Source organism: Lutra lutra, chromosome 1 (genome assembly GCF_902655055.1).
Source record: "Lutra lutra chromosome 1, mLutLut1.2, whole genome shotgun sequence".
Lineage (NCBI taxonomy): Eukaryota > Metazoa > Chordata > Mammalia > Carnivora > Mustelidae > Lutra > Lutra lutra.
In genome coordinates this window covers 49,780,436-49,798,924 of record NC_062278.1, presented here as the reverse complement: position 1 = coordinate 49,798,924, position 18,489 = coordinate 49,780,436, and the positions used below count along the sequence as shown (strand labels likewise).

The 18,489-nt window shown below is 38.1% G+C and overlaps 1 protein-coding gene across 4 annotated transcripts in view; it reads left to right on the top strand.

The window, feature by feature from the left end:
- The window catches only part of ABI3BP (ABI family member 3 binding protein), a 268,734-nt gene that overhangs the window by 67,907 nt on the left and 182,338 nt on the right, over positions 1–18,489 (top strand). For all 4 annotated transcript variants that reach the window (XM_047723248.1, XM_047723222.1, XM_047723232.1 and 1 more), the window contains exon 2: positions 3,991–4,170. In XM_047723248.1, the coding sequence (XP_047579204.1) occupies positions 3,991–4,170 (180 nt within the window). The remainder of the gene's footprint in view (positions 1–3,990; positions 4,171–18,489) is intronic.

The following is an 18,489-nucleotide window of genomic DNA, read 5'->3' as shown; positions in this document are numbered from 1 at the left end:
TTTTTTTAAAGTTTTATAGTGATAAAACCATGCTGATTCGTTTCTGTATTGCCTATGACTTCTTCCACATGCCATAGCAGAGTTGAATACTGACAACTGAGACTGTATGGCCTAATAACATATTTATTAGCTGGCCCTTTACGGGAAAAGCTTGCTAACTACTAGCCTAGGCACATAAGTTTTGCCTCCTTCAGCCAATCCCTGACTTGAAACTCTTATTAATGTCTTTGATGTATTCTTAGGGACCTGGTGAATATAGATACTTCTATAGTGAGTTCTATCTTGGACCTTGCCAGACATGTCATTTTAATGCTACAGGGCTTGTATTTATTTTTAAAAATTAAAAGAAAATTAATTCTAATTGGATTTTGAAAGACTTTTTCTTTTCTTTTGTTATTTCACTACAGCCCCTTGAACTATTTAGAGATACCCTGGGATGTCGGAAAAAGAGGATTAGAAACAACTATCCTAGATCCAAGGTTCTACTTTATCAATGTGCAATCTTTTTTCAGCCATAATGGTGGTGGTTTCCTGAAATGTTCACATTCTTTATTTTGTCTCACTCTTGATTGGTGTAGGCTTTATTTCTCATAAGATACAGTAAAATGTTTTTCTAGTATTCTTATTACTCTGTACTCTGGGGCTTTTCTGGACAATATATCTGCCATTTTACCTATAAATGTTTTCCTAGTTAAGCTTATATCATATTATATTATTTTTCTATTAACTCTACCTACGTCATTCACCAGAGGTTTTCATACTAACATTGAAAGATAACTGTCATCACATGACTAGTGTTCTAAACCATTAAGCTGGAATTACTCAGAATGAAGAGTAACTTATCCAAGATTAAAAATTATTATAGGATGCATGGAGATATATCCTAAAATATCAGGGGAAATTGTCCAGTAGTATAAAATTGAATACTAGTCCAAACATTCATTTGAAGGAATGCTTGACAAACTTAATCAGATTGAAAGGGCAAAAATCACTTTACCTTTTTGCTGAGAACCAAAAAGACCAGTGGTATAATTACTGAGTAGGTGAAGGGGTGTAGAGAAGACAGAAGATAGAGGGAATCAATATTGGGTGACAATGTGAGCATAGGTGAAAGTGCATTGCCGAATGTGAGAAGATTATACTGGCCAAAAAGAAATAAGATATGTTGAGAAGTAATAAAAGAAGAAGTAATGTGTCAGGAAAATGAAGGGACTTGAATTTCCAGCTTCAAGTAAGCAACTGGGATGATAGTCTCAAAATACTAAGTTTGTGATGCTGCTTTAAGGTAAGATTTGTTTATGTGCATCTCTCTTTCTTTTTGAGGACTTCTAAAAATTTAGCTCCAGAGAGTAGTGTGAATTAGAATTTTGGAGAAAGTGGGTAGTTAAATGCCAATTCACTCAAAAAGTTACATGATGTTGATGTATTTGCTGACATAAATCATTAGTGAAAAGGACAAAGATTGGAGTCATGAAAATTCCCATGTGGAGAAAATGAGAACACTTCCACTTTTGTTGGTCAGTAATTCTGTTTACAACCTTCCTTTTCCTCACTTGGTGCTGCCATCCTTTCCACTTTCCAAGTGGAAGAGTAATGTGGTACATCAGGCCAAATTCTATGAGCAAAGATCTAATGTGATGATGCTGTGACTCTTGGCTCTTAGTCAAACATGAGTGCAGCCCAAGTACACTAATATTCCTTATTCTCTGCTTCCCAACAAGGGGGTGGGTAACAGACCAGCTGTGTTTTAATTTACTGTGGGACCTAACAATCTTCTAAAGTAGTGTAGTGATTCTAGGGTTAATCTAGGCATATAACTAAGGAGGGAAAAATTGGCTTGGACAAAATCTATATTATAGCTGAAGTATAAATCCTCTCTTCAAAATCTAATGAAATTAGGACACAACATTAGCAGTTAGCATCATTTGAGCATTATGGTTTCGGGGTTGGCCTCTCCTTACCTCTCTATTGGGTAATGATGACATTCTCAACAAAAATAGAGCAGGAAGTACAGTTGGTGCGAACTGAGATCCAGTTTTGATCTTGCACTTAACTTGCAGAGTGACAGAGAACGGTGGGCCCTCAATTTCATTGTACTATGAGAGATTTGCACTGGGTGAGCTAAACTAGATGAATCTTCCTTACATTTGGATAAAACACCCAGTATCTCTAGGTTTCAATTTTGCCAGAAATGTGGGAATAACACTTTGAGAATCTTGAAGTTTATGAAAATGTCATCAAATACTTGGAAGTATAAAGAACTATGTACATACCCGGAAATAGTTTTACTGGCTGCTGAGGTAAGACAGTGGTTCCCACAACTTGGTATCCAAGAAGGGGCTAGCTGTATTTTTTCAAAGGCCTATTGGAATCCTTTATGTAGCTATATTGAGGCAGACCAGGCTAATTTTGACTGGAATAGTATAAATTTAGTGTGATGACTTTGGGAAGCCATGCTGTTCAGAGGTACTAACTGGTATTAATGAAGTATAAATCTTATGAATATAATTGATATAAATAAAATGAATCATGAGAAATCAAATGTGGATTACTAAATTAATAAATGCAATCTTTCTAATGGGTAAAATGTTCTAAAAATATTAAATCTCTGTAGAATAAAGAAAGAAAATAATTGAGGTCTATAATTTGCATCTAAAACTCTGGGGCCAGACATGTTTTAGAATTCAGAAAATCCTTGGATTTTAGAAATGTACTAGGTTGTCTGGACCCCTTCAGTGGGGGCTTGGCCAGCACCCCTTAATTAAACATGTTAATATTCCTACAATTAAACATGTGAATAGTTACACAGATTATTCAGTGAGATTTGAGAAAGACTTGGTGGCCTCATATGGTTCAGATTGGGTTTTCTTACCAAATTAGTTAAATACGAATTTACAAAAAAATCTTACAAAGCTGTTTTGGATTTCTGTCTTGTGGCTTAATTAAGTAACCAATTATTGAGCAATTACTATGTGCCATTTGCACTAATCTTTGTAAACAACCCATCAAAGTGGACATTGTTATCCAGTGTTCATAATTTACAAATCAAGAAATTCAGGGTCAAGTATGTTCTGTGAGTAGCCAGAGGCGCCACTGGTAATTAAGTTGGAGAGCTGGTATTTGAACTCTGTTCCTTCTGGTCCCAAAGACAAAAGACAATGTTGTTTACTCACCGCTTGGTCAAGACTTCTGGTTAGTGTGATAATCTGTCCTTGTTGCCTACATAGTTTTAAAAAAAAAAAAGAGCCTTGAAAATTTAATTAAGTTTTCTTCCTTCATTCTGCACAATCTCTCTGGGGAAGTTCATCCAATGATTGTTTAGAAACTGATGACATCCAGATGGATCGGTGTTCTGTTACTGAGCATCACACTTGATTATTCAACCTCCTGGGGACATTTCCATGTAGTTGTCTCATTGACCCTGTGGGCCCCAAAAGAGACCTAAAGATCTTTCTCTTCCGTTTATCTTCTCTCAGAACTCCCTAATCTCCCTAAACTGACCCCCCTCCACCTGTGTCCCTTTGTTTCCAACCCTCTATGTAAATCACTCTCTTGTGAGGATACAGCTGGAGGGCAGCACTGACGAGGCTGGGGGGTTTCAAAGTGCAGTAGTTAAATTTACTGATATGAAATGTCAGATCCTTTGAACATTCCCAGATAATATGCATCCAATGAAGGTTTTGACTATCATGGATACCCAAAGTAGCCTTAAATGTCATCTACCTGCTCAATAATAAATTACCAAATATTAAATCCTAAGATTTTACTTTGTGTTCTAGACTGCTTTCTATTTTATTTAGTTTGGGGTTTTTGGATCTCAGAATTACCCACATTTTAGCAGTTTGGGTAGATGAGTTGGAATATTCAGTAGCTAATTAGATAGCATGTTTTCCAGTAACAATGTCTCTAGCAACTAACCTTTGCCCAAATTTGCCCTGGGATACTAAAGTGGTAAAATAACAGCCCTGTGTTTTGTGTTCCCATCTTTAGGTAAAAGGCCAAGCCTGAAAGTCCACATCAATACCACGAGCGACTCCATCCTCTTGAAGTTCCTACGTCCAAATCCAAATGTAAAATTAGAAGGTTTTCTCTTGGGATATGGCAGCAACTTGTCACCAAACCAGTACTTCCCTCTTCCAGCAGAAGGGAAATTCACAGAGGCTGTGGTTGGTAAGATGTTTGGGTTTCTGGCGTGGGAAGAAGAGAGGTAACAGGTAATGGGTGCCACGTGAACTATAAATCTTGAAGGCAAATGCCCTTTCTTCTACATCTCAGCCAAACCAAATGCCAGAGTTACAAATCATCTACATAATTATTGTAACCTACATAGCATAGTGCCTCTTTGTGGAAAAAATACAGAATGAGAACTCGGCGTGTGCTGCAGAAATAATCATCTTCGTTGCTATTATAACTACAATCCCTGACCAGAGACCTTAAATTTCATAAGGAAAAGTAAGCTAAAATGCCTGGTTTACATCTCTGTAACATAGCCTGTTTATCTGGGTTACTTTTCCTCCCTGTTTTGTCTTTACATTCTTCTGGTGAAAAATAACCACCATAGCTTTCCGGGCATCTCTTCATGAGAAGGTACCTTTAAAAAAGAAAAGAAAATATATTACATTTTTTTAAATTTAAAAAGATTGAAAAAATTAAAAGCTTTTATAGGCATGATAGCATTTTACATTTCTTTGGAAATGGTTTTAATCCCATTAGCAATGTAATATGAGGATGTAAGCATCTTTAAGCCTTGTTCAGAAAAATTATTTGCAAAAAAATATTTTTTTTAAAAAAAGGGTAACATTTATCCTTTTCTAACTTTTTAAAAAAAATTTAACATCTTTTAATGTTAATGTTATCATTTAACATTTTTTTTAAAGATTTTATTTATTTGACAGACAGAGATCATAAGTAGGCAGAGAGGCAGGCAGAGAGAGGAGGAAGCAGGCTCCCTACTGAGCAGAGAGCCCGATGTGGGGCTCGATCCTAGGAGCCTGAGACCATGACCTGAGCCGAAAGCAGAGGCTTTAACCCACTGAGCTACCCAGGGGCCCCAACATTTAACATTTTTTAAAAAAGGATAACATTTTTTAAAAGGGGATCATCTATTATGAATGCCTTCAAAGGCTTTCTGAACGGTATCAGATGATACTTGTATGTTGCTCCATTGCTAGGATTATTGCTGCAGGGCCTTTCCATGAAGTAGCCGTGTTTGAACCCTGTCACTTGAACTATCGTAGATCAGATCTGGCTTTCATGCGTATACGCAGGGAATGCTAAAGAGAAATATAGTTTGTCCTGCAGCCGTTTCGTCCTCATAGAGAAGCCTGTTGTACTCTAAAATTAGACAGGAGATGGGGCACCTGGGTGGCTCAGTGGGTTAAGCCGCTGCCTTCGGCTCAGGTCATTATCTCGGGGTCCTGGGATCGAGTCCCGCATCGGGCTCTCTGCTCAGCAGGGAGCCTGCTTCTCTCTCTCTCTCTCTCTCTCTCTCTCTGCCTGCCTCTCCGTCTACTTGTGATCTCTCTCTGTCAAATAAATAAATAAAATCTTTAAAAAAAATAAATAAAAATAAAAATAAAATTAGACAGGAGAGTGACATTATTACTTAAATATCTAGACTAGATTTTTACCTATGATCATTTTTTTAAAACAAACACATTACCGTTTGTTGCCAAAAAAAATTTTGAGAATTATGCATTTCTGACCAATGTTACAACACTAAAGAATTTGAAAGAATGTAAACGAAAGAATTTGAAATTTTGCAAGTACTCCCCGACCACGTTCACCCTTTACTACAAAAAGTGCCCGGAAGCTATAGCCCACATGCCAACAGAACTGAGTCCACAGCTCCTTTATTTACTGAGCAACAGAAGTAATATTTAGGATAGTTTCTCCCCTTGGTTCTTTCGATTGAGAATTTGCTCAGTTGTAAACTACCTTTCCATCAGAGGGGGAAGTGTTCAGTAAGGGGTAGAGAAGTCCGATTGCTAGTGAATAATATGCACAGAAAAGGAAAGAAAATTTCTGGTATAAATATACCAGCCTTTCAGTAGCTCAGTGATGAGGGATAATCAGACGGACCCAGTACACTTTTATTTACTTACGGTTGTTGTCCTTTAAGTTTTTTTTATTATGGAAAGTTCAGACATCCAAGGAGAGGATATATTACAAGGGTCCTCATGTTTCCTTATGCAGCTTGAATACAGATCACTGTTCTGCTGATCCTGTTCCATGTTTTCTTCATACACACAGTTTTCTTATTACAGGACTTTAAAGCGTAACTGGATATTGTATGTTTAATAATTACTGTGAACCCTTCAGTATGCTTCTCTAACAGATGAGAGATATTTTGAGTAATGCTGTGCCTTTATCACGTTATAATAATAATCCTACAATATCATTTGATACCTAACCCATATTTAAATTTCCCTGCTGATCTTAAAAATGCCTTCTAGTTATTTCTTTTTTGGATCAGGATCCAAACAAGGTCTCCATGTTACCTTTTGTTGTTAACGTCTTTTAAGTCTCTTTTGTCCTATGACAATCCTCTCTCTCTTCTCTTCACAAATGTCACTGATTTGCTGGAGCACTTGGCTCATACATCCTGGTCCATGTTCTGCATTTAACTGGTTTCTTCCATTCTGTAATTTTTAACTGGTTCCTCTACATTCTGTATCACCCATGGAAAAAATATGTAGATTTGGAAGCTGTGTTAAATTTGGATTCAGCTTTTTGGGGGAAAAGATATTTTATAGACAGCACTGTGTATTTCCTAACAACTCACGAAAAGAGACACTTAAATCACTGGTGTCATACTCAGTGATGATAGGACTGTTCAGTGTATTTAGGTGGTCTCAGTTGGATCCCTCCATGATAAAATTCACCATCAAATTATCACTTAGTAGTTTTTGCATGTATTGCTGATTATTGTACAGATCCATTATTTTATACCGGGCTTCTAAAATGGTAATTTTTTATATTCTAGATATCTTATAGATACATTCTAGATATAATCTAATTCTATCATTCTGCCTTTTTTGGCTCAAATTCTACAATAAAGAGTTTATTTTAAAACAATTTTTCCTTACAGAATTTTAGGAAGGTTGGGATAAATTCTCATTGTAATAAATTGGTGTTCTGATGGTCTCTGGTAGAGACTTATAATATTGTTTTATGATCAATAAGAGTACATTGATTTTTATATATCTAATGAGGTTCAATCAATATATCATGTACCCAACCCTTATGTTTCTTCTCATTGTCTAGCCTGCATAGGGTTGGCTGTTTACCTTGGTTCACTACAAAACTATGGATTTCTTAAAGTCAGGGCTTATGTTATTCTTTGGTTATTCATAGCAGAAGACTTAAATTGAGTAGAGAGGCAGTAAATAATTGTGGCATTGAATTGAATGAACTCAAGTCTGTGTAGAATATTTTGGCTGGAGGAGGCCAGGAGAGAATATCTCATCTCAGCCTTTGTCATCAGGCAAGTATATATCTAAGCCATCCAGGGTAGATAAAATCCATCACTCTGTATCTTAAAGATCTCTAGGGACAAAGATTCCAAAACTTCTCCTGGAAGGCTATTCCAAGTAGCCTTTTAAAAACTCTTACCTCATCCTTTAGATAAATGTGTTCTTTTTATAGTTTCCTTTCTCTTCTGGTATTCTAGTGGAAGAGAAAAAAAAAATTTCCTCTCACCTCTTTCCTTTTCCATCTTTCTTTATGCCAAAGAATCTGTGAGCTTCTACTTTTATTACTTCAAAATGGACTTGCATTTCCAAGTTAAATGTTATTCTTTGGTTGCTTGAGTTTATTCTTTATAGTTTTTTTAATGACTATATTAATTACTCCTAATTGATTAAGCAACTGTTAGTTTTTGATTGCTGCTATAACCATGAATTTGGTGGCTTAAACATCACAAATTTATTATCTTACAGCTCTGCTTGTCAGAGGCCCTACCTGGCTCTCTCTGGGCTAAAATCAAGGTGTGGGCAGGGCTGCATACTCTCTTGGAGGCTCTGAGGGAAAAATCTGTTTCCTTGCTGTTTGCAGCTTCTAGAGGCTGCCACATTCCCCTTCCACCTTCAAGCCAACAACAATGAGTCAAGTGTTTCTCATTCCACATCGCTCTGAATTCATCTTCTGCCTCCCTCTTCTACTTGAAAAGATCCTTGTGACTGACTATATTAGGCCCAGCTGGATAATCCAGGATGCTCTCCCTATTTTAAGATGAGCTAATTAAAGACCTTGTTTATATCTGCAACCTTAACTCTCCTTTGTCATGGTGCCAAACATATTTCCAGGTTCTGGGAATTAGGATTTGGGCCATCTTTGAGGAACCATTATTCTGAGTTCCACAAACTGTTGCTTGAAATTTGTGTCATGACTCTTTCTGCCGCCAGTTCACTGTATGATCATTCTCAATTCTGCTCATCTGTAAATTAGCAATAAAGTCTATTTTTCACAGATGTGCTGAGGGCGCATTAGTGAATTCATGATTATCAAGTGATGAGTTGAAATCCTTTGAGTACAAGCTGTTCTACAATAGCAAAGAATCCTTAGTTTGTGAAAAAAAAATCGCTTAAAGCCTCTCCTACTTCCTTCTGTAGTAAGATAGTAGCTGTTCAGTTGTACTGAACTAGACCCAGACAGATTAACTTATTTTCATTTTCCAAATAATATTGTCACACTATGACACATTTAACTTGTTTCATGTGTTTAAAAGATTCCACCATTGAAATGAGAAGGTGTTCGATTATTCAGAAATATTGAAGTTAGCATTTAGTGACTGGCAGATTAAACTTCTCTTCCTGAATAATCACTTCTAAGTATTCCTGTAGTTATTTTAATATTGGTCTATCTACTGAAAAAGGCATTTTCAAAAGTTACATACTGGTCTTACATATAAAACTGAAAAACAAAATATTCCATCTTGCTATTTTGGAAAATGGGATTCATAGAGAACTACTGCAAAAAAAAAATTTACTTCAGCAAAATCTTCTAAAATTTTAGTAGATTAATTGGAGCAGTAGAAAAAGTACTATTATCTCAGGTGACTATGAATAACTATTAACAGCTCTGAGATTCTTGCAATAATGGGATAAAACATGATTCATATTTAGTAGACCTAGGTTCCTATATCCTTTTTTAAAACCCATACCATGAATATTCTCATTTCTGGTTTACACATCCTGGCATTGCTTTGTCACTTTTAAGTTCAGCTGTTGGACATTTTGCAAATGTACAATAAAGTAAAACATGAGAATTTTTTGACATTGAATCTTTATAGACTCACACTTTATGATGTTCACTTGACATCGAAAGCAACTTTAATCAGTATCACCTGGGCAGGAAAGCGTTCTATTCCATCAATTATGTACTACAACTTAAGGAGTTATTTTTAGTATCCTTACTGCAAGAAAAGCTTGAATTGAAAGTAAATCATACAGTTATCACTCCCACAAATTCTGACTAAAGAATTAGTCTTCCAACCATGTGTTAGGACTCAAAGGGATTTAAGAGGGCAAATTTCTTGTGCTGTTCTCACAACTGCTAACTCTGACACTTGCTGCTCTAATAGGGCGAGCTCCTCGCCCACAGCCACGGGCTTCTCAGCCACTCTCCCAAGTCACCATCTTGCTGCTGGTTCCTTAGAGTGATTTTTGAGGCAGCTAGGAGGAGGACACAGTACTAACTGCTCTGTAGATGGTCTATGCTGGAAGGAGCCTGGCCCAGAACGCTAACGTGTGCATTCTAGGAAAGATCCACCTCTACCCAGAGACACAGCATGATGTGGGGAAGGAGTATTATGAGCTTTCAAGCCCGACAGACCTGGGTTCAAATTCCATACAATTAATGGCAATTTTGGGTAAGTCATGTAACTTCTCTCAGTTCCATTTTTTTCATATAAAATACAGAATAATCTTTCAGGAGTGTTGTAAAGATGATGAATAAATTTTATAAGGCAGATAATATAAACCCTGGTACAGAGTAGTAGGTTTTATAAATTTTGTCAGTTGCTTTTATAACATGCTGAGTGGTCTTAGATAATTTATCTAACCTTTCTGAGCTTTGTCTCAATTGCTAATAACAAAAATGGGCTCGATTACCACTAAAGTTCTGGTCTGCTCTAAGATTGAGTGCTAAATTGAAAACCTTGGTCAAAGTGCTGGTCTTGTGGTTTTGTTTTCTGTTTTGTTTTATTTTGCGGGGGGTGGACAATTAAGAAAATTGTAGAATTTATATGTTGTTTTAGCAAACCTGTCAGGAACAAAAAAGAAGTAACCAAACACATCTCTTTATTTTTTTTTTTTAATAGTTATTATTATTATTTTTTTTTTTAAGATTTTATTTATTTATTTGACAGAGAGAAATCACAAGTAGGCAGAGAGGCAAGCAGAGAGAGAGGAGGAAGCAGGCTCCATGCCGAGCGGAAAGCCCGATGTGGGGCTTGAACCCAGGACCTGGGATCATGACCTGAGCCGAAGGCAGCGGCTTAACCCACTGAGCCACCCAGGCGCCCCCACATCTCTTTATTGTACCTAATGTTTCCTTAGAAGGGACAACTCCCAACATAGATCAAGAAACTGAAGAAGCAGCAAAATTTTAAGACTAGACACAGTACCCTCCATATACACACTTCTGTCCTGTAGTCATGATCATCTTTTAAACATTAAGGGGAATTTCCTGTTTTGCGTCTTTTGCGGAATCGTCTTCACTTGACTCTTAGAATTCCATAACTGTGGCCTCCAAAAGAGAATGAGATGAATCCTGAAAAGATACAGCTGAAAGGATTTGTTCTCACTAAATTTCACTTTTCCACTGTCTTAATCTAGTGGAGCAATTTTTAGCAAAAGCATGGTAAGAATTTTGACCTATTCTACTAAATATAGATAAAAATAAAAGCACGACACTGTTTCAGTTCTAAACTGATGGTAATTTTATCTCAGCAAGTTTAGGTCACAATTTAATTATCACAGTTTCTTGTTCTGAAATTTCTCACTGTCTTTTATTTCATGGGGAAAATCAATTCTAAAAATTTGAATAAAGTTATTTATAATGATCTAGAACAATATACAGTATATGTCTAGAATACAATTTATATTCTTGTAGATTACAAATATCCCCTACAAGATTGTTTTTTAATTTAGATGTAATTGACATTAGTTTCAGGGATGAAACTAATGATTTGGTATTGTATATACTGAGAAATTATCACAAGAGGTCTAGTTACCATCTTTCACCATACATAGTTACAAAAGTATTTTTTCTTATGAGAATTTTTAAGATCTCAACAACTTTCAAATATGCAGTACATTATTATTAACTATAGTCACCATGCTGTACATTGTATCCCCATGACTTGTTTATTTCATAACTGGAAATTCCTTTTGACCCTTTTCACTCACTTGGTCTCCCTTCGTTTCCCCAGCCACCACCAATCTGTCCTCTTTATCTATGAGGTTGGTTTTGGTTTTGTTTTAGATCCATCTAAACATGTAAATGTAATCATATGGTATTTGCTTTTCTGTGTGTCTTACTTCACTTCACATAATGCCTTCAAGGTCCACCCATGTTGTTGGAAACAGCAAAATTTCATTATTTTTTATGGCTGAATATCTTATGAGAGAGAGTGCATGTGTCCATCCACTGTTGGACACTTCGATTGTTGCCATGTTTTAGCTGTTGTAAGGAATGCTGCAGTGAGAATGGGGATGCATAGATTTTTTTTGAGTTAGTCTTTTCATTTTCTTCAGATGAATACCCAGAAGTGGAATTGCTGGATCATGGGGTAGTTTTATTTTTAATGTTTTGAGGAACCTGCGTCCTATTTTTCCACAGTGACTGCACCAATTTACATTCCCACCAACGGTGCACCAGGGTTCCTTTTTCTCCACAACCTCACCAACACTTGTTATTTCTTGCCTTTCTGATGCTAGCCATTCTGACTGGTGTGAGGTGATACCTCATTGTAGTTTGTATTTGCATTTCTCTGATGATTAGAGATGTTGAGCATCTATTCATGTGTCTGTTGGTCTTCTATCTTTTTTTGGAAAAATACCCATTTAAGTCCTCTGCCCACTTTTAATTGGGTTGTTGGTTTTTGCTGTTGCATTATGAGTTATTTATATGTTTTGGTTACGAACCCCTTATCAGATGCATGACTTACAAATATTTCCTCCCAGTTCAGTAGGTTGCCCTTTCATTTTGTTGATGGTTTCCTTTGTTTTTAGGTTGAGGTAGTCCATTTGTTTTTTTTTTTTACTTTTGTTACCTTTGTTTTTGGCATCAAATCCAAAAATTCATTGCCAAGACAAAGATCAGAGAGCTTATTGCCTATAATTACTTCTAGGAGTTTTATAGTTTCAGGGCTTATGTCCAAGTCTTTAATCCACTTACGTTAATTTTTGTGAGATAGTGGTCAAGTTTCATTCTTATTGCATGTGGTTGTCCAGTTTTCCCAACACCACTTATTGAAAAGACTATCTCTTCCTCATTGTGTATTCTTAACTCCTTTATCATAAGTCAACATGTATGTGTGGGTTTATTTTTGGGCTGTGATTTTGTTCCACTGATTTATATGTCTGTGTGTTTATGCCAATATCATACTGTTTGCTTACTGTAGCTTTGTAATGTAGTTTCAAATAAGGATGCATGATACCTCTAGCTTTGTTCTTCTTTCTCAGGATTGGTTTAGTTATTTGGGGTCTTCTGTGGTTCCACACAAATTTTACAATTGTTCTACCCCCCTTGACATTCTACCCTTAGTTTTTAGTTTTGTGTAGAAAACAAGAGGAAATTCACATTTTTTTTTCTTTCAGCATTGCAAACTTTAGAATTTCAATGATTTTTTTTTTTTGTAGTTTCTCCTAAAAAAGTCTAAACCTGCTGTACTCATTGTTATGGAAGTAGGATGAAATGTAAGGTAATGGAGATTGCCATTTATTACACTGAAGAGCAAATATATCCTCTTAATGACAAAAAGGATTGAACTTTTATTAGAAGTGTCACAAGGTAGGTGGTGGTAGATTCACTGAAGAAAAATAGCTGGAAGTTAAAGTTGAAAATAACTGAAGAATTATAGAGGGAATTAATTAAGTTGACAAACCGTGAAAGAGGAGCAGGATAAACGAATAGCAGGAAAAGATGAAGTGCCAGCCATAGCAACCAGTTCAGTCTCTCTCTCCCTTGGCAGAATACTTGAGGATTAATGATCTTCAGCAAGAGGGTGTGAGGGGACACCACAAGATAGCAGCCAGCAATGAATACAGGACAGTTCCCAAATGCACAGTGGGCATGCTGATTATGCTGGGATAGTGAGTCTTCTTAGTTCACTTGTACACACAAAGAAATGGATCTCTAAGAGTTTTAAGTTAACTTTCTAAAGTTCATTACGCAGCTAGTAAGTGGCAGGTCCAAGGTTTGAACCCAAGAAGTCTGGTTCTAGAAACTGAGCTCTGAAACACTCTGCTGCCTCTGAAACTTTGGGAACTTTATCTGCTCTTCTACAATAGACAGTCCATAAGCCCCCGATATGTTGTTTCTATAATGTCTTTCAAACAAATAAATAGGGAAAAAAGACCATATGTTCTGGAAGGAGCCATCGGCTATCTAAGGAATTAAGTTAAATAAGTTAAATGAGCTAAAATATGTAAAGCACCTACTGTGTCCTTAAAACTTGTTCTACCCAACCCATTCCACCACCATCACCATCTCTGTTAGTTATGAGCTCCCCATCTGTTAAGCCCTACTTCCTCTGCTCTCCACGTGACCATTTCTGGCCAAGGTAGTCAATATTTATGTCCCTCTCTATGTATATCCTAGAGGCTGAATATTTTCTTTTACCGCCATTCTTAATAAATGGCTATTTGTTTTACCTTTATGGGTCTTGTGTGCTCCTACATTCCATCAAGATAGAAAAACCCTAGGAGCCAAGGACACCCATTTTTACCTCCAGTGTTGTCACAATGAATGAAAGAATGAATGGCAGAGAGGCAAAGGAGAAACCCAGGAAGTCTAAAACAGTGGTAGGTCACATTTAAGATGGTTTTTCCTCTTTTGTTTAGAACTGTCTTCAGAATGTCATCTTAATTCCTGCTTTATTCTTTCTCTAGAAATCATTTTCCCACTTGGGAAGTATTTGGCCTTGAATCTTCAAGATTAATCCAAAATTTTCATTAAAAAAATAGAAATCTCACAATCACTTGATTTTCTTCTGAGGTGCAAAATTTAGCAGAGCTTAAGTAAGCTTCAAAAGAGATTTTTAAAGAAATTGGCCTAGTGGGTATCAATTTCTTAATAAATATTATGCCATTATTTAAACAATTCGCCATGAGTTGACACCAGAAAGGCCTGGTTTCATAATAGATGACCATTTCACTGTGTTTTGACACAGATAAGATCTTTTCAAAGTTCTATTTTTTCTATGGGATTCAACTATAATGTTTTCATGGTCTTCCTGACCCCACCAAATAATAAACTGTCTCCAAGTTTATCTTTTCTTGGAAATAATAGAAGTTTATAATATTTCAATATAAAGCATGACAATCTTTTTTCATATATATTTCACAACTCACTGAGACAAATCTACCTTTAAAAAAAAATCACTCCTAATTATATCTAAAAGGGTTCCCCAACATAGCTTATGGCCCTTTGTTCATAGACCAAAACAAAAGTAAACCCTATTCCAGATTTGTTGCAAGAGGCTTGCTGTTAAGATACCTTAAATGGAAAGACAGCTGCTAGTAGACAGATAAATTGGAGGGTTTTGTGGGAAAAGATATACAAGATAACATGTAGACTGCAAAATTTCTTTTACTTTTAGGAATCCATCTCACAGTTAAGGAAGACAATCAAATCCCAGTCTCCTAATGGCCCACTTATTTCCTTACACCTTTCCTTTCCCTGGGCATTTAATGCCTGGCACTTAAGGATCATACTTCAAGTGTTATGTCATAAAGGCCAAACGTTTGGTTATATTCTGTCTTGGATTGTACCCTGTTTTTGTTTGTTTTGTTCTGTGTTCATTTGCATCCTGTCTGCCCAGCTACATAGTGAATTCCTTGGGGCTGGAGCTGAGTCTTACCTTCCCCCATGTACTCTACAATCAGGGTCAACAGATGTCTGGGTATAGGAGTTGACTACAGAGCTTGATTGGAGGTTTGCTGGAGAGTCTTCAAGTCAACAAAATAAAACATCTCTGTTTGTCCAGAGTGGTAATCTGTGGGAGAAAAACCAAAAATAAAGTAACCAACTGGGTTAATGCATTGGCTTCACCCTATTTCTCAGGCACAGTTACAGCTTACACCTGCTGTTCTGACACAATTAATACTCCTCCCCTTTCTCTCAAGTGTCCCAGTTTAGTTAAAAATTATATGCTTAATATATACTTGAGAGAAAGCCTTCGATTCTTAACATGGACCCCAAGTCTTTCACCATCTGATTCCAAGCTGGTAGCCTCGTCTTTTCTCCTGCAACTGGGGACACTCCTCAATGAGAAAAGAGGAACAAAGTCAAGAAGAGGTTTGCTACAGGTTTGGCTCTGATGAATTCCATTCAGAAGCCCGGCGTGCAGAGGTTGCTCACCAAATGCTGGCATAAACGTTCTTGCCAGCCTGTTTACCCATGATTTAATGTTGTGGGGCACCTATAATGTTGCCGGGTGAAGGGCTTCACAGAGGTTACATCCTCACAGCTACCCTAGGGACCACGAGTTATTATAACCCTCATCTTCCCAATGAAGACAACAAATCCCAGAGAAGTTGAGAAATCTAAGTGGCAGGCAGGCTCCAGAGGCTGTGCCTTGATTTGACCACTGTGCCATCATATTTTCCCCATGGCACTGGAATACTGTGTCCTTTGAATCCAATGTAAAGTCTCCTCTTGTGAGGATTATTCTTGACCCCGCCCCCCTACTCGGTCGTGTGGACTACAGCATTTAAAAAGAAAGAAAAAACCCTGCTGGTTGGAGGACTGACTTTTTACCTGATAGCTCATGTGACCTAGCTTTTATTATTTGAGAGAAAACTATCCAGATGAAGTCCTGATTTTTTTTTTATAGTACTTCCTGTAGAGATAATAATGGAGTGATAAACTCACTGGAAAATGTGTGCACGCGTTACAGGCTCCCCTTCAAAAGCAAGCCCTTGCCAAACCTTAGACCAGTTCACAGACAACACCCTACACTAAATTTCTCTGTGGGGTGCACATACAAAACACAGGCAAGGAAAAAACCACAGGCAATAAAGTCAACAATTTTAATGTCTAACAGGTCTGCTAAACTAGAAAATGATGTGGACTGGCTGTAGGGGCAAGTGGGTAAGAGAAATCGTTTATTAAATATTTGTTTCCAGTGTCCGGGAGAGAATTTGTCAGCGCTAGAGAGTAAGGCCGGGTTATCTTGGGACAGTGGCTGGATGCGATGCTCCAGACTGTCTGCCAGGACTGCAGGAAATTAAGAGCGACCTGGTACATCACAGTTGTGGTCAGTATGTGGTAATTGAGGATGGAAGGGTCAGGTTAAGGCTGACTTCGTGGGCCTGTGACCCATACACTCAGAAGGGCCCTGCTTTGGAAGTTGAATGCTTTGCTGTTGCTGCTGCTTTCTCAGTGAGGTCAGATGAGACCGGGGCATACATACTCGGGGCTAAGTGCCTGGGCTCCTGTGTGCTGATCTCCCAGCCCCTACTCTGGTTTGTTCTGAAGCCTGGTCCCCTCCTGCTCCCGCTGCTAGACCTTCCCACCCAAACTCGGTGATTGCGGCTGTCCTTTGCCTTCAGGAGGGACTGGGGGTGCTGAATGCAGGGAGGTTTTGGTGTGCACAGCCCCTTGGTGATGTCCAGCAGGACCTGGTTGCAGCAGTCCTCACACAAACTTGCACTACCTCATGCATTCCTGGGGTTCTTTGGCAGGTGCAACCCCCCCACCCCCGTTCAGATACACAGGCTGTTTCAGTTCACAGGCTACAATCCTGTGGAGTCCATGGGTTGGAATGGCAGACCCGTGGGAAGGGGAGATTGACTTTTCAGGCTTGGGGGGTGAGGTCAGAAGTACTGGGCCTCGATCCTGCTGCTGACACTGATGGGAGAGGGTTCCAAGCAGTCAGGAGGGACAGGGGAGAGTCTGCTTTCACCCACAGGTGCAACATTAAATAGCCCATACATACCATGCCAAGTCGAAACAGACTGTGGAAGAAGGAAAATATTTTGTACTTGGCCCTTGATGTCACTTTACCCCCGCTTATAAAAATAGGGGTTTCGTCTTTTGATGATGATTATTATTTGCATGATTAGGCCTGCAGAAAATGTTGCTGGTGCTGGCTGACATGTGTTTTCTACACATGGTCTCCCAGATTCTCACTGAAATTAAAACTCTCAGAAAACGCTTCCAGCAATGTCTCCTCCATGGAATGTGCCTTTGAAATGTTATTCTGGAAAAAGGATGCATTTTTCCTGCAAGACAGTTCTGAGCAAGCTGTGAAGAGTGCAGGACTGTAGCAGAGCCTCTGGGAATACACATTATTGTGTTTAGCAAAAGCCCTCGTTCCCCCTCCAACCCCTTCCATCCACCCCTTCCTTGCCCACATCCTGTCTTCCAACCACAGCTACATTCTCCTTTCCCACCATGCGCAATGCACTACTCACTTCGGGGGTGGGGGTGAGGAGGCTGCTTTTCCTCACTGCCGTCAATTTCAAACAAGTCTGAACAATACCACCTATAGTAAACACCCCAATGGAAGCTGTCAGCTCTCTTCAGAACAAATTTTTGACAGAACATTCTAGAATCCCACCAGTGGAGGCTCTTCTTGTTCGTTTTTGCATTAGCTATACTGTAGTATCGTTCAGCCCTTACCATTCTCCCCATGCCAGGGGGGTTGAGGGGTGGGCAGGACCTGGAGCCTCCTCTCAAAGGCTGAGAGTAGCCAGACCTCTGAGCCCCCCCAGGGGCCATAGCAGAAAGTCCTGTCAAAGTGGGGATTGGTCCAGTATTCAACTGATTTTGTAAAGGCTATAATTACTGAACAATGTAGGTTGTGCTTTAAAATTTGCTTTAAACTTTTCTGGTGGAAGAGGGATAATTCTTACATATAAACCACATATTAATTTTAAGCAAAACTTCAAAGAAAATATTTCTACAGGTAGGCTTATCAAAGAGTAATTCAGCAATTACAGCTCACTAGCTTAAAAAAAAAAAAGATGATTTGCTTTTGCTATATCCCAAACCTCCAATTATTTTTCCCTTTCTTCTTGAAAAGCCTCAGTTCCTCCATCTTTACTTTCGCCCCTGGCAATAAAGGCGTGGAGGAACAGATTCATTATTTCAGAAAACATTTGTTGTGTAATTACTGTCTCTAGGTTTAAAAGTACAGAAATGAATAAAACATGAACTGAGTCTGGGCCAGAATCAATGTCAGGCTCAGCCTACAACACATCATCCGCAGGGACTTAGAAACACTCTGAAAGTCAGAGGATTTTTATTAATTTGTGA